Here is a 23,041-nt window from a genome sequence, read left to right on the forward strand (position 1 = left end):
GGATCGGAGATGATGACAGAACCAAAGGAGAAATCTTTATCAGAGCAGACGGTTCCACGATTCGAACCCCAACAAACTCCGGCTCCGAGCTCAATGGAGTCGGAGGAGGAACATCGATAGAAACGGACGGAGCCGACACCTGTTGAATAGGGCTGGACAACGTTTTGGCCAGTGCCTACGACTTCAACAACCTAGTGACCACTCTCTCCACATCGTGATCCGAGAGCCTAGAGGACCGAGAAGAGTGGGAGGATCTGTGACTGCGGTCAATGTGCAACAGGGAAGACCGAGGAGCCGAATGTATAGACTCTAGAGAAGGGGACCTTGGCCTCTTGTGGGTCCGCGACGGCTCCGAAGGTACTGCTGTTGCCGACGGGGAGGCAGTCTCCTCGGTTCCGGCCGGAACCAAAGTAGTAGGTAAGGCTTGGGCCAATGACGGCTCCGAGCTGGGAGCCGACAATTTGGTTGTTTTAGGAGATTTCACAGGCTGAGCCTTGGCTAGTGAATCCTGGGGCTTAAGAAGACCCCTCAAAATAAGCTTATTTTTGCGCTCCTGCAGAATTCTTGAGCTAAAAGCATGACATACAGAACAAGTGTCCTGCAGGTGCAATGCGCCTAAGCAATAGACACAAGAAGTGTGCCCATCTGTCAGAGACATTTTCTGACAGCATGAGTCACACTTCTTGAATCCAGACACCTTGGATTCTTTAGACATATCCACAAGTAGACAGATACTACACTGAGTTGTTTTGGCCAAAAGGACGAACAGCAAAACTAACACTAAACACTATCCACTAACAAAACAAACACACAGTATACTACAGTTAAAGATAGTTCTTTTTTTTTTTTTAAACTAGGAAGCCTCTAACTTAAACGGCTACCTAACAAACAGAAAGAAGAAAAGGCTTAAACTAAGATGCTACCTACAAGAGGGAAAGGGGGGAGGGGGAGAACTCTCTAATAAAAATGAGTTCTAAGGGAAAGCTACAAAATACACTAAACTACAACAAACTAGTTAACGACTATTATTTTAAACAATAAACTACCAGAAAAAACCCTAATCTAACAGAAATAGTAGTTCAATAAAACTTATACAAGCCTGAGCCAGTAACAACAAACCTCGCAGCTGAAGCGGCAAATGAGATCTGGGTGGCTAGCGCTAGGCATCATGGGATAAGGGGTAGCCTCAAGCCAGTAAACAGCTCTCGAGCTATAGAAGATGGCCGAGTCAGAGCCGAGGATCGGCTCCAATCCCAACAAGCAAGAAACAAAGGCAAGATAGACAACTTAACATTGAATGTTCTACCAAGATTATTATAATTTTAATGCATCATTTGCAACTATTCCAAACTATTTTTTTCAAAATATGTATGAGGTATTTGCCAAATTTATTTGTTATCCCAAATCAGGATAAATTACTCAAAACTGATCTACCCCAGAAAGAAGGGAGGCCTAAGTTTACCTGACTTCCACCTTTATTATAGGATCATAGTAGCTACCAGATTAATATTAATTTCAAATTTCTCTCTGGGCAGGGAGCATTGGTCTCTGAAATGGGTAAGAATATGGTAAAATCATGTGCTCAGTAGTAACATTAACCCCAAAGCCATTCTTTTCATAGCTCAGGCAAATCTCACAAATCTCAAACTTAGTGCTATGTTAAAGCAAGAAATTAACAGCTTTCAGGATCTAATAAAATCCTTGAAATTCTAGGTTTGCTCTAACCTATCCATCTAAATCCCAATATCAAAATGGACAATAAAATGATAAACTTAACAGATTACCCACTGATTAAGGATTGTACTGTTTGGGATATCCTTAAACATAAAAGGGATCATTACAAGAATTGTGTGATGTCTTGGAGGTTAGTAAAAAATATACTGTTATATTAATGCCAGATCAGAGAGGTCATTCACTCTTTGAGCAGAGATATTTATTTTAATGACTCTGAACTAAAGAGGCTATTGGACATTATGGAAAATCTACATAGTGGGAAGGGAACACTCTCTAATACACAAAACTCTATCAGTGCTATTAAATATGAAAATGTATTACTATACTATAGTAGGAAGACAGGGGAAGCATACTTACAGGAGATCAGAAACTTGAAGCAATTAAATGTATGATTAGCTTAGCCACATTAAAAAAGCTACTTTACACGCAACTAATGATTAACAATAATGCTCATTATACCCCCATGAGACTGAATAAATTTGATCCTAATACCTCCTCATCGTGTTCCTTTTGCCCTTTCCCTCAAGCAAACCTCCTGCATGTGCTATGGTTTTGTAAGTACTCACAAAATCTGTGGTGCTCTCTTAAGGTGCAATTAGAAAATATGGGATATTATAAATCAACCCTATCTTGGGAACTAGCCATCCATCACATAGCCGATTTAAAATTATCCAAACTGAAACTACATATCCTTATTACTTTGTGTTTATTAAATTATATATAACCAGAAATTGGCTAGATCGTACAAAAATATCATAGAATGGTTTTGCAGCTATGGCAACAACATAATAGCCTCTCAAAGATTAATTGTGAGGAATGTAAAGAAACTGCTTTATTACCAATAATATTGGAAATTACTTTTTGAGCTTATTTTGGAAAACTAACGTGTATGCCTCTTATTTAGGTGTCAGCTTTTATTCAGCTTGTTAATTTAGATGCCTATTCCCTTAACACATTTTCTGTCACATGAATGCCCTACTTACAATTCATGATTAATCTATGCAATGATATGCTCAAAATTTCTCTTTTTGTTTTGCTTTAGTAGCACTTGTTAAATAGTGTGAATAGTTGTTTGTCTTTTAGAGATTGTGTCTGTTAGTTTTTAAGTTATATTCTGTGTGTAACCATTACTGCTTATGCTTTCTACCCATGTCCATTATTTTATTAACTTTGTATTTGGTGCACATGATAAATAAATTGCTATTGGAAAAAAATATATATATTTTACTTTTTTTTTAATGTAATGGTTGCCAAACAACTTTTTGTAGTTTTGACATGCACTTTTACTAGTATATTAATAAATTAACATATTGTCTATTTGTTTTTTTATTGTTTTAACTATTTTTTAACTATTGTGAATTTTAATTAATTGATTTAATTTGGTTGGTTGATTTATGATGACGTGAGGATATAAATATCTTTGTATTTTTTATGTGGGTATACATCTGATGAAGTCCTTAGCTGACAAAAATGCAGTGATTTGTTATATGTTTATGTTGTTAGTGTGCCTCTATTAAAGTATTTACCTGGACTGTCACCTGCATGTTCCTTGTGTGCCCTCAGTTGGATTAATTCGTCTTTTATTTGGCATTTTGTCCTCCTTTTTTTTGTGGTTTAAGCTAATTTGAGACAAAATATCAAAATTTAAGTCTGTACCTCTCCAACCTTAACACATCAGCAAGCATCTCTAAGGAATACTACAACTATTTATAAACATTTACAGAGCTAGCAGTCCTTACCGGAACCAAGTAGCATGGAAAATTCAAAAACAAATGACCTCATTGATGTTTGATCATAAATAAACTATACAATAAAAGAAAAACTCTTTAAATTATTCAGTAGATCCAAAACCCCTCTTTCATGGATAATATTGAAATCATTACAAAAAAATTACAGAAAACTAGCAGGTCCACTAAAGCGCCCATATGCTTAGGCTGGTCCTCTGAATCCAAAGATCATAATAAATCCTCTGTTAGCTATGTTAGAAAAGTAAATGAAAACAATAACCGAAATTGCAATTAACTTATTCATAAGGATACCTCCTGTTTTGACCAGACATCGCCAACATTCCTGCAAACAAATTTAGTACCAACTTCATCCCCCAAAACTTCTATTCAAAGCCCCAAAATATGTTAATTCCTTACTCTCCCAATTACCTCTAAAGATTCTTTACTGGAAGTGCTACTCATGACAAAAGATACTTCCTTGGATCTCCATGGGACCTAATAATATATCTAGTTGCTTAATTAATGGAGTTACACATAACCTAGCAAACACTCTCCTTAAACCTTTTAAGTTTAGCAACTGATTTTGTCCATAACGAGTGGTACACTATAGTGATCATTACCCTCTAAAGGGAGGCCTTACAACTGACCTGGGTAATTACAGACCTATAAGCCTTGCAAGCCTCATTTGCAGTGCCACAGAATATATTACAACTCACCTCAAACTGCAATATCAAGGAATGTATTACACTTGACTACTGGCAGTTGGGGTTTAAATAGGCTCTATATTTCATAATCAGGTAAAGTTCTTTGAAAAAGTTGCAGAGGCTGTAGTTGATAGCCATGTAGTGCACATGACCTAGCCAAGGCCATCGATACTATTCCTCATGCTGATATCATACAAAAGCTAAATGCCTTAAAAATTGACTTATATGCGGTAAGATGGCCAGCAACCTCGTTAAAAGACAGAACCCACACAGAGCAAGCTGCAGGTACTTCATTAGAAGGTACGAAAATGAACAAAAATGTCTCATAACTTGGTGACTTCCAAGATGGCTGCACACGGAGTAGCAGCTTGTTTTTAGCTCTCTCAGTGGGAAAACAGAAACTCAGCAGAGAAGGCCAGTAGACTTGTGTTTATGGGTAAATTTCAGTAACTGGCTAGTAAGTGCACTGCCTGGATGCCAGGAATAAAGAAATACAGAAGACCAGGAAAAATCAGCTACAAAAAATGAAGAAGAAACACTGACTGGGGAAAGGTCTGCAGCTGTTCAGCAAAAAGCAATGCAACCTTCAGACATGACTTCCAACAACCTACAGGAGGATACAAGACAACTGCATACAAACCTGGTTAAAATAAAACACTGATGGAGTATATCAACACAAACAATAAAATGCTGGAAAAAATGGAAGAAGCTTTAAACAGACATTCAGATGAGATGGTAAAAGCTGCAAAAATAAGAGGTCAAAATGAAGAAAAGGCTGGCTAAATATGAGACTGCTAAGGAAGAGATGTTTAAAAAATAACAGAATTACTGGACAAAGCACGTATGGAAAACCTGAGATTTTCAGCTATATCAGAGAAGCTGGAAGGAACCAACTGCCTTAATTTTATGAAAGCACAAATAAGCAACTGGACTGGTAATTCCATAACAAGAGTTGTTAGTTGAAAGGGCACATCTTGGGTATGCTCCAAACCTAACTATAAGAAAGCAAGCTAGACCTTTAATAGTAAAGATGCAATCCTACCAGCAGAAAGAGTTGATTCTGATAAAACTGTGGCAGAAGGAAAACGTTCGTGGGGAATGATTACTCATTATACACCAGGCAAGAGAGATGTAAATTCATTCCACTCTTCGGAGAATGTCAAGATACAGGTGTGAGATTCAAACAGCTGTATCCAGCTGTCTTTAAGGTATTCTTCCCTGGAGGGACAAAATATTTTTTTTAATAAAGTGCATGCTAAGGAAGAAATACAAAAGTGTGGCAAACATAAAACAAAAGGAGAGTGTGCTTCTTTTTCCTGTGGTAATAAAGACCATAGAGAGACTGTATCTATAAAACATTTTCCAGTATTTCAACAGAAAATGTTTGACAGGAGGAAGGGAGTACGAGACTTGACTAGACGAATTGAGAGTACATTGGAAATGAAGCATAGACAGGATATGGGCGATGGAGACTAGCAGTAATAAAACCAGTAACTTAATGTGTGATTACAATGAAGTAATTATATGTGTGAAATATGACAAAACAAGAAATTCTGGAAGTACTGGACTTTTTCAAGATTTGTTGGATTTCTGGGGGCTCTGAAGTACAGTGAATATAAAAAGTTTACACACCCCTGTTAAAATGCCAGGATTTTGTGATATAAAAAATGTGACCACAATAAATCATTTCAAAACTTCTCCCACCTTTAATGTGATCTATAACCTGTACAACTCAACTGAAAAGCAAACAAATCTGTTAGGGGAAAAAATACAAAAAAAATAAAAAAAGTACAATGCACTGGTTGCATAACTGTGCACACCCTGTGAAGCACCTTTTAATTACAGCATTCAGTCCTTTTGGGTACACACCTGCCATCAATTAAAGAGACTCTGATTAACCCCAAATAAAGTTCAGCTGTCCTAGTAGGATTTTCCTGACATTTACTCAGTTGCCTGCTACAGCAAAAGCCATGTTTCGCAGAGAGCTTACAAAGCATCAAAGGGATCTCATTGTTGAAAGGTATCAGTCAGGAGAAGGGTATAAAAAAATTTCCACAGCATTGGGTATACCATGGAACACAGTGAAGACAGTCATCAAATATGGGACAACAGTGACGTTGCAAAGAACTGGATGTCTCTCCAAAATTGATGAAAAGACAATGAGAAAACTGGTCAGGGAGGCTGCCAAGAGACCTACAGCAACACTGAAGGAGCTGCAGGAATTTCTGGCAAGTACTAGTTGTGTACTACATGTGATAATCTACTGTATTCTCCAGATGTCTGGACTATAGGGTAGGGTTGCAAGATGGAAGCCTTTTCTTACACAAAAAAAATCCATTCCTGGCTAAAATTTGCAAAACAATACATCAAGTCTCCCAAAGGCATGTGGGAAACTGTGTTACAGACTAATGAGACCAAGGTTGAACTTTCTGACTACAATTCCAAAAGGTACATTTGGCGCAAAAACAACACTTTGCATCATCAAAAGAACACCACCCCCACTGTGAAACATGTTGGTGGCAGTATAATGCATTGGGGCTACTTTTCTTCAGCTGGAACTGGGGCTTGCGTGGAGGGAATTATGAACAGTTCCAAATACCAGTCACTTTTGGCCCAAAACCTTCAGGCGTCTGCTAGAAAGATGAAGATGAAAAGGAATTTCATCTTTCAACACAATGACCCCCCAAACATACATCCAAATCAACAAAAGAATGGTTTCACGAGAAGAAAATTAAAGTTTTGGAATGGCTCAGCCAGAGCAGAGACTTAAATCCAACAGAAAATCCATGGGGTGACCTGACGAGGGCTGTGCACAAGAGATACCCTCGCAATCTGACAGATTTGGAGTACTTTTGCAAGGAAGAGTGGACAAATACTGCCAAATCAAGATGTGCCATGCTGATAGACTCCTACCCCAAGAAGGCTGAATGCTGTAATCAAATTAAAAGGTGCTTCAACAAAGTATTAGTTTAAGGGTGTGCACAATTATGCAACCAGCATATTGTATGTTTTTTATTTTTTATATTTTTCCCGTAACAGATTTGTTTTTCAATTGAATTGTACAGGTTATAGGTCACATTAAAGGTGGGAAAAGTTTTGAAACGATTTATTGTAGTCTCATTTTTTTATATCACAAAAACCTGACATTTTAACAGGTGTGTGTGTGTGTGTGTGTGTGTGTGTGTGTGTGTGTGTGTGTCTTTCGGCTTTTCCCGGTTAGGGGTCGCCACAGCGGAACTCCGGTCCGTTAATGATTGGCAGTTGATTTTTACGTACCGACTTGCCAGGCCTGACGCACAACCTTCAACGAAGGTCCGCCCATTCACGCATGTCTCCACGCAGAAGATGCTCTAGCTGAGAATTGAACCGGACAGCGTCTTACTGTGAGGCGAAAACTCTACCGCAGCACCACCACCGCTTGTGGGGTGTGTAAACTTTTTATAGCCACTGTATATGCCCTACTTCAAGTCATTAATGTTCAGAAAAATGCTTCAGGGAGGGGAAGAGAGGGGAGAAAGCTAACTATATGTAAAGAAAACATTTTTCTTAATAGTACTGTATTTGTGATGCATAGTTTTCTTTGCATGCTATTTTTTGGGTGTGATGTGGTTTGTACACAGGTGGCGTTGTTTTTCTTTTTCTCCCCCTCTATTCTCTTTCTTTTTGTGCAGTTTTGAGAAATATAGGCAATGCAATGATAAAGAAAGGAAAGAAAAAGGAAAAAAAAAAGAGGGGAGACTGGTTGAAAAGGCATGACAAAGTTGAGATTGGTGTGCTTTTTTTCATTCTTGCATGGGGAGGTGACTGGCTTATAGGCCTTGGACCGATTAGATTTAGGAGACAGCAAGTAAATGAAAAATAATATTGAATATTATGAGGCTGTTTTTTTCTAGCAAATGCATGTATACTAAGTATAAGTATAAGGGAAAGCGCTCTACTCCCACACCGTTGCCAGAAATTGGAACTCTCTTCCCCTATCTGTGTCCACTGCCCCCTCCACATCCATATTCAAAACCTCCCTCAAATTGCACCTTCTTAGTACATGGTTATGCCCTTGTATCACGTAACCCTACCCATACTACTATTAACTCCCTAATTTCCTCTCTGATCACATGCTGGAGCTCTGATCCCCTGTAGGCTTGGTCATCTGAAAGGGTACTTTTAACTGTAGAATCTTACTTGATATATTTTCTTTTCTTACCAAAGTATGACTGACATTGTCTTTTTACCCATGTTCTATATCTTTTACCTGGAGTGTTTTTATTAATTCTTGTTATATTACTATGCTCAGCATACATGATGTAACCTGTTTTGTGTATTATGCTGGATGTACTGTATTTGTATAACTTGATGTTGGAGCTTTTCTCCCCGGGCCTCCGCTGAAAATGGACCTGGTCCAGTTGGAATTTCCCGGTTAACAAATATAAAATAAATAAAAATAATAAATAAATAAATAAAATAAGTAGCAATTCTGCAGCTGGACTTCATGTCTCCACGGAGACAATCTGAAAAAGACAAACCGGAGACAGTCTGGTGGAAGGGGATCGTCTGAGTGAAGAGAAAAAAAAAAAGAAAAGAAAGGAGAAGTTGGCTAGGACAATGTTCTCTGTAAACAATTAGGGGTTGTCCCAGCTGTGAGAGCTTTAAAGATAATACAAAACCAATCAGACTTGAAGTATAGTTTTCTCAGTTTTTTAAATGTAATGGCAATACTAATATAAACAGGTGCTTCTCTCTTTTGCTTTGTTCAGTTTTAAGAAATGCAGGCACTGCAATGAAAAAAAGGAAGGGGGAAGAGAAAGGGTCTGGTTAAGACAGCATGACAAAAGAAAAATTTGCTTTTCCCCCATGTTTGCATAGGGAAATGACTGGATTATGACCCTAGGCATCATCCAGTAACAAGTTTATTACAAAGGATGTAAATGAAAAAGAATATTGAATATCATAAGGCTTTTTTCTTGTAAACAAGGTACCCTTAGCAGTTTTGTGTCTGGTTTACATGTCTCTAGAAGACAATTTGATAAAGAGAAATGGCTTGGAGAAAGTGTCTACTGAAAGCATTAAAGTATTTTCTCAGCTGGGAGAGCTACAAATAGACAAAATCAAATAGCACTTCTTAATAACACAGGCTGCACCTTGTGCCTTACCATGACTAACCTTACTTTTTGGTTAACTCCAGATTGTCTGTGTGGCTTTCAACTTAGAAAGTTTGTTCTTATTAGAAAGCAAAAACGTCAATATTTAAAGATGTACATAATTTTGTGTGTTATTAATAATTAACAGGTTTTAGGGGGGTTATGGTGGATTTGTTTGTTCTGTTTGAGGGCTTTCAAAAAACAAAGTTCTGTAAGATGAGGCATTGGCTCAAATGGATATGAGAAGAAACAAGTGTATAAAAGATCAACCTGCCGAACAGTATATGCATGTAACATAAAATTTGGAACTAGAGATTTAACAAAAAAGCAGTTATACATAAAAGGTGGTAATAATAACTATATATGAAAATGATGCTTTCTGTAATGTCTTTCAATCTGAATGGTCTTATAGATAAATATAAAAAAGAAAGTACTGAACTACATTACAAGTGTGTGTGTGTGTGTGTGTGCATGTGTACGGTTACCTATTATATTCTTGAAAGCCGACAATGTCGAATCCTACATTGTTGACACGAGAATAGCGAAAGTGCAGAACGAACAGGTAAATGAAAATCTCCGTAAGGGGAGATTTCCATTTACTTCAATGTAGTGCGGTCGCCCCCCTGCCTACACCCTTTAGATTTTCTTTTTTTTTTCCTTTTTATTTATTTTTTCTGAACATTCGAAATTTTAATGGTTTGATCATCAAAGGTCGACCTTTAGTGATTCAAACTATTAAACTTTCGATGTTCTAATATAGACCCCGTGTGTGTGTGTGTGTGTGTGTGTGTGTGTGTGTGTGTGTATATATATATATATACACACACACACACACACACACACACACACACACACACACACACACGCATATGCATCTACTTTTAAATCACAAATCCCACAACACCGAATGGCATATTGCCGAAACAAAAATAACGAATACTTACAATCCCGAAGGGCCATTTTTTCACAGGGCGAGTAAACACTTGCCCAACATGTGGAAGTACACCCCATTTCCCACTGTAGTGTGAGCCCAGAGCTGGTATATACAGTTGGGGACCCCCAACCTAGGTGTTTTTTACATAGTCCGGTGTGGTTATGTTACTTTTTGGGTAATTATTTGCCCTTACAAAAACAAGCCCTTTGGAATTGTGAGTATTCATTATTTTCATTCTGGCAATATGCCGTTTGGTGTTGTGGGATATGAATTAAAAGTAGATCCATATATATGCATACCTATATATATATATATATATATATATATATATATATATATATATATATATATGGATCCCCTTCAGTTTACGAAAGCATACAATGCCGAAACACAAATCACCGACACCAAAAGACCGACAACACAAAATACCGACAATACACACAACCATACATGCACTAACCGTAACCCAAACCCTAACCCTAAGGTCAGACACAACCGCACACTTACCCTACCCGCACCCTAACCCTAACTCACTTAACCCACCCCTAAAACCCACAGTCTGTCACTATCGCACCACACACCCTACCTGCACCCTAACCCTAACTCACTTAACCCACCCTTAAACATATATTCCGTCACTATCGTACACTTAACCTACCCGCACCCTAACCCTAACTCACTTAACCCGCCCCTAAAACTACAGTCCCTCACTATCGCACACTTACCTGTCCGCTCCCTAACACTAAATCCCTCACTCTATCGCACACTTACCGAGTCTGTCGGGTTCTCACCTTGTTGGTCATCTGCATTGTCGGTGATTTCGGTCTGACGGATTCCTTGTCGGTGAAGTGAGATTTCGGGCATCTAAAGGGGATCTATATATATATATATATATATATATATATATATATATATATACACACATATATATATATGTATGTATATTTATATGTGTGTCTGTGTGTATGTATTTACATTTATTTATTTTTTTACTATAAATCCAGGAAAATGACCACTTTGTATTTTGTACCTGTCCTTATTGCAGGCAAAATGTCACAAGACATCTTAGGTGATGCAACTTCCTTCAGATGCTGCTTTTTTTTTTTTTTCTTGTCTGCAAAAGAAAAAAAAACTAACGGATATGTACTCATGATGTTATGTACTCATGATCTTAAGTCAGCTTCCTACAGCAAGAATCTTTTTGGATTTCCTTTTCTGATATCTCCAGTTTGGTACATTTCTGAACTTTCTCCTACTCTGCTATTCCTACTACTAGAAACACACACAACTTTCAAATGCATACCATCATATGCATTAGGCTAGGCTAGAAGAGTACACTGTATCGTTCAATCTGGTCTCCATCTACTAAATAAGTAGAACCTGCAAAAGCAAGGAGCAAGGAACAAGGAAAAAACGCAAAAGAAAACAAAAAATGACATATCTTCCTAACTTATAGGAAAATATATCTGCAGATACAGAATGAAAAAGCCTTCCAGACAAATGGAGAAGGTAGGAAAGTTATATCATATATGTTTATATTGACTACAAAAGGCCTCTCTAAAGTAGGGGAAGGCCACTTTTCCTATATCATGGACAAGTCAATGTGAAGTCTGTAATCTCCCACCTCTAGCTCTTCTGGACCAGTGATCAAGGAGACCTGATCCTCACCACTGACACTGGTGGGTAATGTTCCTGAGAAAAATGTAGACACACAGTATTTTCAGATGCAGCTCTCTGTGCCAAATACAATTTCCCTTAAGGGCACACATGGAATGCACACTCCAGTCCCTGGGATGGGCTTTCTCTCTTCAGGCCCAAGTGAGACTTCCAACTGACACAGCTACAGAGTGGAGTCCTTAGCCAGTTGTTCCAAGCCAAGTTCTCCACCACCCTTGCCTATGAAATCACTGCTATCAGCATCTTTGTTCAAAGTAGTTGACACACTCTTTTGAGATTTGGATTTTCACACAACACACACACCTGGGAAAGGCTTGCACAGTTTACCCACTCTGACACCTCCACTCAAACTATAATGTAGATACACTACCATCAGAACACCTGAATCCAGTTACTTTAAGGCTCTTACAAAGGTACCTAATTATACTTAGTAAAATTAATATTTATACAAATGGTAGTGTTAACCAAGCAGCAAGACTTTATGGAACGTGAAGCCACAATGCCACTAAATAAATGCCAATACTCTCAAAAGTTAAATATTTTCTAAAACACTAGCCACAATGCAAGATTTAGATACATTTAATAATAATTAATAATAAAAAAAATGAAAACACTGAATATCTATGTACAATAAACATCAGAGTTTCAATTCACATGAAATATATAAAAACACAGGTGGGGCTCCCAAGTTGGACGTCCCCAGATTTATTACTACCTTTGCAGTGGATAGTAATAGTTTGTGGCATATCATCAGAAAGAATTGGCACTTGTTCAGAGCAGACCCAGGGGTGTCTGCTAAATTAGGTTTGATTCCGAAGGTGACATACAGGAAAGCTAAGAACCTTAAATCTTGGTTCGAGATGAAACCACCCCTCACCAGATCCCCGGGAATGTTCAAATGCCATACCTGCAATTTCTGTAATTACATAATTGAATCCAGTAGATTTTCCATTAATAAGAAAGAATTTAAATTAAAACATAGGAATAATTGCAATTCCAATATGCTGGTTTATCTAGCACAGTGCCAAAATTGTTCGGCATATTATGTAGGGAAAACTGAACGTAAGTTCAGACAGCGTATTTACGAACACCAGTACGCTATAAGGAAACACAAATTAACCAACGCCCTTGCCAAACATATTGTTGACTTCCCTACCCATCAGTTTAAGTTTATTGCAATAGACCAGTTAGTTGGGGATAACAGAGGTGGTCCTGCCTCATTAAAATTACTTGTACTTGAACTGTATTGGCAGATAAGGTTGGAGGCTTACCATTATCCAGGCCTTAATGAAGCATGTTCGATTTCATGTATACTAAGTATTTTGAGCCTTAAAAGGTAGATACATATATATTTTTTACATATATATTTTTCATATATATATTTTTATATTTTTATATACATATTTTACATATGTGTATATACACACACATATATATATATATATATATATATATATATATATATATTTTTTTTTTGAAGTACTTTGTAAAATTACATGATATATTGTTTTCAGTACCAGTAAGTTATTGAATATTGTCTAGTTTGGATTTAAAATGAAGACTATCATTATTATTATGATTCATCTTGGTAAGGAATAACTAAGTGAGTTGTGACTGATAAAGTCTATATTTGAGGTGTGCATTTTTATATGTATTTTTATATGTATTTTTATTTTTAACAAGTTTATTCTTAATAGATATGTAATTTCTACAAAGTTGGTGTATATTGTGTACACATATGTATTTGAAATGATTTAGGAATGTTTTTATGTGTACTAAACTGTAACAACATATACACAGGTTTTGAGGTAGTTTTAATATTGTTCTCTACCTTTACTGACCTTAATTAATATTTATTAAGATTAATTGATGACTAATTAGTGATTTAAATACAGCATTATGGGTGAGTGTAATTTATTCTGAAGAAGTTTGCTCATTAGGCAAATGAAAAGCGCTTTAAATAAATCTTGGTCCTGGAATTATTCTACCTGGTGGTTCTTGCGTGGTTACTGACCAGTGTATTCTGTAACATCTACAAGGACTGTTGGACTCTCCCAGCTGGTTCCAGTGTTTGTTTTAATAGTGACTTGTGGTGTTTTTCGTCTTTTTACAGGTGGAAAGACTTTGACAGATATAGAAAAACAAGAGGTTCTCCCGTTCGATTCTCAGCTGGAGTGCCTTCTGTGTGGAATCTGCATGTCCTCCCCGTGGTCAAGTGACATTTAAAGACATGCAGGTAGGTGCGTGCATGAATGCTGTGCCTTCTTTGAAGGTTGGGCATCGGACTGGCAACCCGGCACTGTAAAAAATCTATTGCCAATCATGAGCGGACCAGAGTTCCACTGTGGCGACCTCTAACTGGGAAAAGCCGAAAGACTTTCATAGTTAATCTCCCTATATTTTCTAAACTGACTGAAGAATTGCTGTTCCCCGGTTACTTATTAAAACAAAGAGAAATTAAGTTAGATGAGTGTCTATTGTTAGGTCTAATAGAAAAGTGCATCTATCACATCTCCCATTAATATTTAAATACAATTTCAGTGCTGGTTACAGAATGACATCACATCAAGTCACCTGACTCTGTGGTATTCACATACCACCGTCACTAGCAACTGAGCCAGGAACTGTCACACAAGTGTCACAATATACACACAGAACTTTGCCAAGGCTTAATACAGCATCTGAAAGCTATAAAACAATTCCAACACTTCCGCCCTTCCTGCAGAAAGGCTTTTCACAGACATTGCATCCCTGGCTGCATTCAGACCTGTGAGATAAAATCTTTATGGCCTAAACCAAGTCATTTAATTTCAGGCTATTTTTCTTAAGGTTAATTGGGCTGAGGTTAATCCCTTTCCCTTCCAGTATCCTCTGTTAAATTATACATTTAATCAGTTAAAACAACACAGTCTAACATACATGTATATTTGCTTTCTGTCCAGCAGAACCTACTGCTTTTACATTTTTAACACAAGCAGCTTTAGAAATACATTTAACACAAGCATCTGTACAAATTAGGTTGCTATTCAAATGACATATGATTCTTTACAAAACTCTAGCTAGCTAGGCTGGTATATGTTGCACAAAACTGCCCTTCTCCCACTAGCACAGCTGGTACTACCTCACATCATCAAAAGCTCCATAACACACTGGAAAAACATACAACATAAAATCCTGTGATGGGCTGTGCTGCAAGAAAAAGCAAAATTAGACTGTTCACAGTCAACCACTACTCCAGAGTCTGGTGATGAAGGTTTAACATCAAAAGATGTTCCACTAGAACATGAGGGTTTAGAGCTACTGATACCTCAGCATTTACTACAAAACCTGAATATTTGTGAAAATGGAACAGTGAAGGTCATGGCTGCCAAGAGACCCAAGAATCATAGGAGGGTATGAGTCTGGTCTCTTCACTGCATTCTCACTCAAGCTGCCAGGGTCATAACCTCCAGACTGTCTTTAACCACAGGAATGAGGAAGAGAAAAGAATATCTAGCACTTCTAGGATGAAGGCAATTGTCTCTTTCGGGCTCAGACTTTACTTCTCCCCGTTTACGGATACCTTAAGGCTTATGATCATGATATCACCCAAGAGAGAAAAGCTATTCAGGAATTCCCTCAATGCAGCCACAAGCAGCCAATCAGACAGGTAGGGGACCACATCAAGGTACTCTTGCAGGGCCTCCACCACAGTTTTAAATATTCTATGAGCAGGAGAGACATCCAGCAATAACACTCTGTAAAGAAAGTGATGCTCAACAAGAATGAACATGCAGAGGACTTCCAAGATGGCTGCACACAGAGATTGTATCCCCACAAAGTGACAGCAGAAAATGAAAAATAATGGCCAGTGAAATTGTCATTTGGGGTAAAGTTCAATTAATGGCTACTAAGTACACTGCCAAGATGCTAGCAAAGAAGAAATTTAGAGAACCATAAAGAAAATCAACCAGAAAAGGTGAAAAGAACAACACTGACTGGAAAGAATCCTGCAGCTGTTAAGCAAAAAGCAGTTTTAAGCTTCAGTTTCGGTAAAATGGAGGGCTTCCAGTAATTTAGGGGGAAAATAAATCAAATGTACTCAGAGGTGATTAAATGAAACATTGAAGGAATATGTCAACTCAAATAACAAAAGGATCGAAAAAATAGAAGAAGCTTTATGTAGCTATTCAGATGGACTGATAAAACTACAAAAAAGGCTGGCCAGGTATGAGGCGATGTTTCAAAACATGGTAAAAGTTGAAAGACAGACCACACCCAGAAAACCTCATATTTTCTGCTGTACAAGAAAAACTGGAACTAACAGACAGAATTTATTTTATGAAAGCACAAATAAGCAATTAGACTGATGTTAGACTGCAGATTTGTTAACAGAAAGAGCACATTGAATGCATGTATGCTTGGAACATACATACATCAAATATATGTTCCAAACCTTGCCATAATAAAGCAGCAAAGCCCTACATTAGTAAAGATGCAATCATTCCAGCAGAATGAGTTGATCCTGACATAACTGTAACAGAAGGGAAAGATTTTAAAAACTGGAGGCAGGAGAGAATTTGTGGAAAATGATTATTCAGTGTACACAAGGCAGAAAAGAAGCAAATTTATCCCAATAATCGGGGAGTGTTGAGAGGCGAGTATGCGATTCAAGCTGCTGTATCCAGCTGTCTTTAGAACTTCAGAATTTTTTTTGTGATGTATAACAGGGTAAGGAGGAAATAAAGTTTATCCAACAAAAAGTGAGCCAGCAAACAGAAGGGAAGTACGCTTCTCATTCTTCTAACAATAAAGATCATAGAGAGACTTTGCCAGTGAATCTTTTTCCCAGTGTTCTACTAGAAAATGCTTGAGATAAAGAAAACAGCACAGAAGTTGACTGGCAGTACTGGGAGTACCTTGGACTTGAACCAGAGTTTGGTGTTGGGAGACAGAGATGGTCAGGAAAAAGACCAGCAACACTGAAATTAGTAAATAAATGGGAACACTATAAAGTATCAATCACATTTGTGAAATATGGCTTTGCAAGAAAAAGTGGCTAAGAAAGACTGGACTTTGCTTGACTTTGTTAAATTTACGAGTGGACAGCAACGTGTATACCCCAGTTTATGTCATTAATATTTAGGAGTACACAAAGGAAAAAAAGAAGTAAATGTAAGTAAAACAATTTCTGTTCTTATTAGTATTTGTATTAAGATTTTATAATATAAACTGCATGTTATATTGTAAAGCAGTTTTATACAGTGTGCATTTAGGGGTATTTTAAATGTAGGATGATTCTTTTCAGCAACTGTTGTATGTATTAAAGATATAAATGTAAACAAGTTTTTTTTTTCTTGTAACAAATAGGCTTTTCACTATAACAGAAAAGAATGGCAGGACAGAAGCAAATTTCAGTTAATATGCAATGATTTTTAGCTGCTGGGGTGGGGTGTAAAATTGCACTGATTATATGTAGAATTAAGATAATAAATGTCCCCTGTTTTCACAAGGATGGATGTTTAAATGAATGCCCTTAGCTTAAGTTATAGATTGTTTTTATGTAAGTAAATATATCAGAAAAATAAGACAATATGATGGCAGCAATGAAAAATGTTAAGTTTAATGCACCTGCAAAGATGTTGGCTTGTGTTTTTTTCCAACAACAAATCTTCTCAGTGGGAGAAAAGACAGCTGCAGCTGAAGCCAGTTGGCTAGGGGAATTCTGTACATTTTATTCTGACTGAAACTTACAAAGATTCCTTTATGCACCTACAAAGTTATTAGCCATTTTTTCATTGCTGATTACTTTTACATGGAGACAAGCTGTCTGCATGTGCAAGCAATTAATCTTGAAAGTTCTGAGCATTCTGTACTGAGATGAATGCAAAACCTACGGTGCAACAGAAAATAATTCAGTGAAAATAACATTTCCTATCATGGGAAATGAATAAGAGATGTTAGCCACTCCAGCAGACTTAATAGTTCAATGCATTTAATAGAGCAGTACACAATTTAGTTTTATTTAAAGATAGCAGTACATTTTTTCTTAGGACTAAAATGTAATGTTTTTGGATAGCATACAAGCTGTGTTTTCACATCTGAGAGGGGAATATAGATAAAAAAAGAATAGACAGCAATCAGTCTTAAGTGGGAATACAGGCTATAACATGCTCCTTAGCACAGGTAATCTTAATTTTAGATTAGTAGATGTGCCTCTGGTTGCAGTTGTCGATTTGGAACAATTGTTTCTATTTGGAGGATTAAACATCATTAATTGAAAATATACACAGATTTCTGTGTTTGTTCTAAGTTAACAGGGGCTAGGGGTGTTCTGAAAATGTACTCTTTTTTTTGTTGGTGGGTTTTCATCAAAGTAAAAAGTATTAAAAATGTGGCATAGGTTAAAATGGAAATGTGAAGAAACAACTGTATAAAAGATCAACCTGATAAAAATTAGTGTGTGCAAATAAGACAAATTTTGGAAATACACTCTGAAAAAACTGTCATGTATAACAGGAGGAGCAATATTTTTATGATAATGGCTACTCTATTCACATTACCTTGGAACTTAAATGGCCTTATAGGTATACACAAAAAGGAAAGAGTATTGAATTATATTATGAAATGCACAGTGCAAATGGCAATGCAGCAGGAGACACATTTGGAAAAAAAGAGCAATGTGAATATGGCAAAGAAAGGATTCAAGGAAGGATACTGAGCAGGACATGAGGGACAAAGGAAAAGGGGAGTAGTAATACTGGTTGCTAGAGGGGCCCCAATAGTGACAGAAAAGAAAAAAGGCAATAATGGTAGATGTGTGGTAGTAGCAGGCTATTGGCAAGGGAAGACGAATACACTGGCTTGTACTTATATTCCACCAAAAACTGTTACTATGGAGCTTAAATTTTGAGGAGAAATAATCAGCTTTCAGCAGGGTATAGTACTTCTATGTTCAGACTGAAACTTGATTTGTGACAGTGAGGAGATCTATGGGAACCTAGTAGAGAAAATATAACAAAATAGGGTAGATTCATAAAGAAATGTTTGAAAATATTTGATATGAAAGACTTGAATTCAGTAGTAGCAACTTGGACAGAATTTACACATAATATCCAAAGGTAAAATAACTGGGCTACACTGGACAGAAATTATATTTCACTGGAATATGTGCATTTAATTGAAAGCTTTGTCATACATACAATAACTATTTCAGATCATGTACCAATAAAAACTAAGATACAAATGCAGGGTTAATGAGGTAAAAATGAAACCTACCTACTAAAAATAGAGGAATGTAAGAAATGGATAGAGAAAACAGTAAAGAGTGATTAGGGAAGATAGAAATTTCTCCCAGAGATAGCCAGTGAGTGGGGTAAAATGAAAACTAATTTTAAAAATAGAGTAGAAATAAAAGAGAAAGACATGGTTATGAAGAAATATGAATTATTTAGAGGGGGTGACAAAGGTTAAAGTACTAAAGAATAAGGGAGATCTTACAGAACAAGAACAGAAGCAACTGCACAGTGTTAACAAGAAAGTTAGGGAGCATTTGGATAATATGCACGAGTTTAAAAGATTGCTATTTAACTATTTTTGATAACCTCCAGAGTATAAAAACTTAAACTTAGACAACAGAAAGTAGAAAAGCTTGTTGCCAAACTTAGGAGCATATCATAAGAAAAATAACCAGAGATCCTATACAGCTGTTACAGATATTTTGGATATTTTATAAAAATTTCCATAAAGCAGAAGGCATGAGGAAACAAAGAAAGAGAACAGATGGAAATATTTATTGAAGAATTAATTATGCTAAGGAGAGAGATAAATGAGGCTCAACAATTATTTGTTTTTAAATAGGAGGAGATGAGATTAAAATGGTTATGCATATTCAAATGGCAGGGAAGTCTCCAGGAACAGATGGTATTCCTGTAGAAGTGTGCAGGTAAGGAGAGAAGAAAGTGATAATGATCATGAATATTTTGCTTAATGGTATTTTAAAAGAAAGGAAAGCATCAGCATCTTGGAAAAAATTCCCAAAGGGGGTAAAAATCCATCAAACCCAGCTTGATATAAACCCATTTCAATTTTACCATAAAAATCTACTGCCAATCATTAGCAGACCGGAGTTCCGCTGTGGCGATCCCTAACTGGGAAAAGCTGAAAAGACAAACAAAAATTATGAAGTGTTTACGTCTACATTAGCTAAAAGAATGGCAAAGGTGTTGCCAAAATTGATAAATATGGATCAATGTAATTTCGTGGCAGGGAGGCAAACATTTGACAACATTCACAGAGAAATGGTAATCCTGAGGAAAGCAGAATGAAAGAAAATACCTCTGTTTTTGGTGGATCTTGTTGTAGGGAATGCATCTGACAGAGGAAACTAGGATTTTATTTGTAGAACAATGGAAGCATTTGCATTTCCTGATGAAATAATAATGTTAATTTGGAGGTTATACGAAGGATTGGAAGAATTAAATGGGAGGGTTCCTCCTCAATAAGTTGTATCTTAACAGATGAACGAGGCAGATGTGTCCTCTTTCCCTTTATTTGCTTTTTATTTAGGGCCATTGGCAAAAAAATTCAAAGATGCAATTGATAAGGTAATCAAGAAAAGTTGTCTTTATTTACAGATATTATTTTGCACTTGGCAAATCCAGAAAGGGACATCTCTGTTGTGGAATATTTTTAATAGTTTCAAGTCTTTTCAGGATATAAAATTAATGAAAATAAAAGAAAGGCTAAAGCCATACATTATGTACCCACACACCATTTGGTTCAGCAAAACCTATTATTTATGAGGACACAATAAGAGGAAGTACTTAGGTGTATGGACTAAAGCAGCTTCTGTTATTGCAGCTAAGGATATGCGGGAAGAGAATAAACAAAAGATAATATAACAACTGAAAAGCTGGAAGCTCTTGTTTATGGATATGGATGGTGAGATACGAGCACTAAAAATGTTTTCAGTCCATTTAGTTTTATATACCAGTCAGGCACATTTTTTAATCAACCAGAGGAAAAGCTGTAGACAATAATTAATATACAGCTGAATGAATTTATCTGGGAAGGGAAGAGCACAAGAGTTAAGCAGGACATATTGACCCTCCCAATAGTACAAGGTGGTTTAGGATGGATATTTTAAAGCTACACAACACAGGCAGAAGGTTATAATTCAAAGTGAAAAGAGATTATGGTGAAGCAGGGGTAAAAGTTCAAGAAATAAGAAGAGTGTGGGATTTTGGATGCAGATCCTTAAGGAAAATAATGACTATATAGAATATTGTATTCATGGTGCTGCGGTAGCGTTGTCACCTCACAGTAAGACGCTGTCCGGTTCGATTCTTAGGTAGAGCGTCTTCTGCGTGGAGACATGCGTGAATGGGGGTCCCTTCGTTGAAGGCTGTGCATTAGGGCTGGTAACTCGGCACGTAAAAATCAACTACCAATCATTAGCGGGATGACTGCAAGTAGAGGTACAGAAAATAGGCAAGTGGGGACTGGAATTTTACTGGAGAAAACTGGCAAAGGAACCAAAGAATTGGGAGCAAATAACTACAGATGGCAAAGTGACAGAATGGGGTGAGGTTAAGAAGAAATTTGGATTGCAGGTTAGGGACTGCCTTTTGTAGTAGGCCTTGATATTAGAGTGCAGATATAGAAACACATAGTAAAAAATGAAATACCTGCTCAGGTACAGTTTTTACCTCAAAATTCAGAACAAAAGCTGCTGCTAAAAAAGGATAATTAGCAAGGCATATAAAATATTGCATGCTAACTATAATAATCAGAGAAGGTTAGGAGAGATTGGAAAGAGAGACTGGACAAGCAATTTACTAGGGAGCATATGTATGGCTCATAAGTATGCAACAAAGGCCAGAAGGTTTAGTATTTTTGCTTGGAAGTGTTTGCATAGGTATTTTTATACCCCAAGCAGACTTCGTCCTATATAAAAATAAGTTGGGGAATAAACAATAATAAACAAATAGCAAGAAGCACTGCTTCATGGCACTTTGCGTAGCAGAAGTCCTCCAAAAACCTTACTCTCACCGAGTCTAAAAAGGCTGCGATAATTAATTCCAATAAAATGTACTGTTTATATGGAGCAACTTTTTTAATAAAAAATGAAGTACTGTATATCTAATGTTTAAAAGTAATAGCTTTCAACCTGTTGGATCTGAACAGCAACTATGTGGTCCTACGCTAATTTTAACTTGACTCAAAACAGGCCTAATATACAGGAGCTACTAAGTGTACATCGGGTCTATTCATAGTTGCACTCATTGCTTTAAGTATACGTCACAAAGTGCTGCAATATAAAGATGCAAACTTACCTTGAGTATTCTTGCCTTCATGGTGGAAGTAATTGTGGTTGGTGCAATAAACTGGAAGGAGGGAGCAGCATTGTTTGGGTACTGGCCAGGAAATTTTACAAGCATCTTGACTCTGTGGTTGCCACAATGTGCAGAGACTGTACAGCTACGATTCACAGCATCCATCTAAAGAATAAAAAAATAAAAAAGCCCACTACTTTCCTTCAAATAACTTTAATTATCTAATAATATGATTTCAACAATTTACTTCTGGTAACATTACAGAACATGATATAAGAATGCTGTAACATAAATCTCTATTAACACAATTATGCATTGTAGTACTGCCATTGCTCATTAAAAAGTTTGATGTTATAGTGACAGTGATCCTTCATTATACCTTCAGTCAAGCATATGCACATATGATTCTTAATAAAACAAACATCATGTGTAGTTTTCTCCATAAACTAAAACTTACGCTGCTGATGTACATCCAAAACATGTGGCATGCATTCTCCTTTGTTTGAAACTTTGGAAAGAACACAGGTAAACTGACGACCTGATTTATGTTGGATTCAGAAGTCACCTTAGGTAAAAAGGACGGTTTCTGTGCAACAAAATCCTATACTTATGGAAGGTCAAGTATGGAGGTCTTGCAGAGAGGGCTTGGTATTCAGATACTCATCTCACAGAAGTAATAGTGACCAGAAAAATTATTTTCCAGGACAAGAACTTAAGGTCAATCTTAGCTAAAGGTGCACATGGATGATGAGTAAGAGCTTGTAACAGAATAGTCAAACCTCAAAGAGGGTTAGGATCTTTAACTGGGGACCTG

General features: G+C 36.9%; 1 protein-coding gene across 1 annotated transcript in view; it reads right to left on the reverse strand.

The window, feature by feature from the left end:
* Positions 1-23,041, reverse strand: part of WDR59 (WD repeat domain 59) — a 1,485,413-nt gene that overhangs the window by 788,444 nt on the left and 673,928 nt on the right. Inside the window, exon 13 of the mRNA XM_044081604.1 lies at positions 22,228-22,392. Within this exon, the coding sequence (XP_043937539.1) occupies positions 22,228-22,392 (165 nt within the window). The remainder of the gene's footprint in view (positions 1-22,227; positions 22,393-23,041) is intronic.

This window comes from Protopterus annectens, chromosome 8.part1 (assembly GCF_019279795.1).
Source record: "Protopterus annectens isolate FY-2018-M chromosome 8.part1, PAN1.0, whole genome shotgun sequence".
Taxonomy (NCBI): Eukaryota; Metazoa; Chordata; order Ceratodontiformes; family Protopteridae; genus Protopterus; species Protopterus annectens.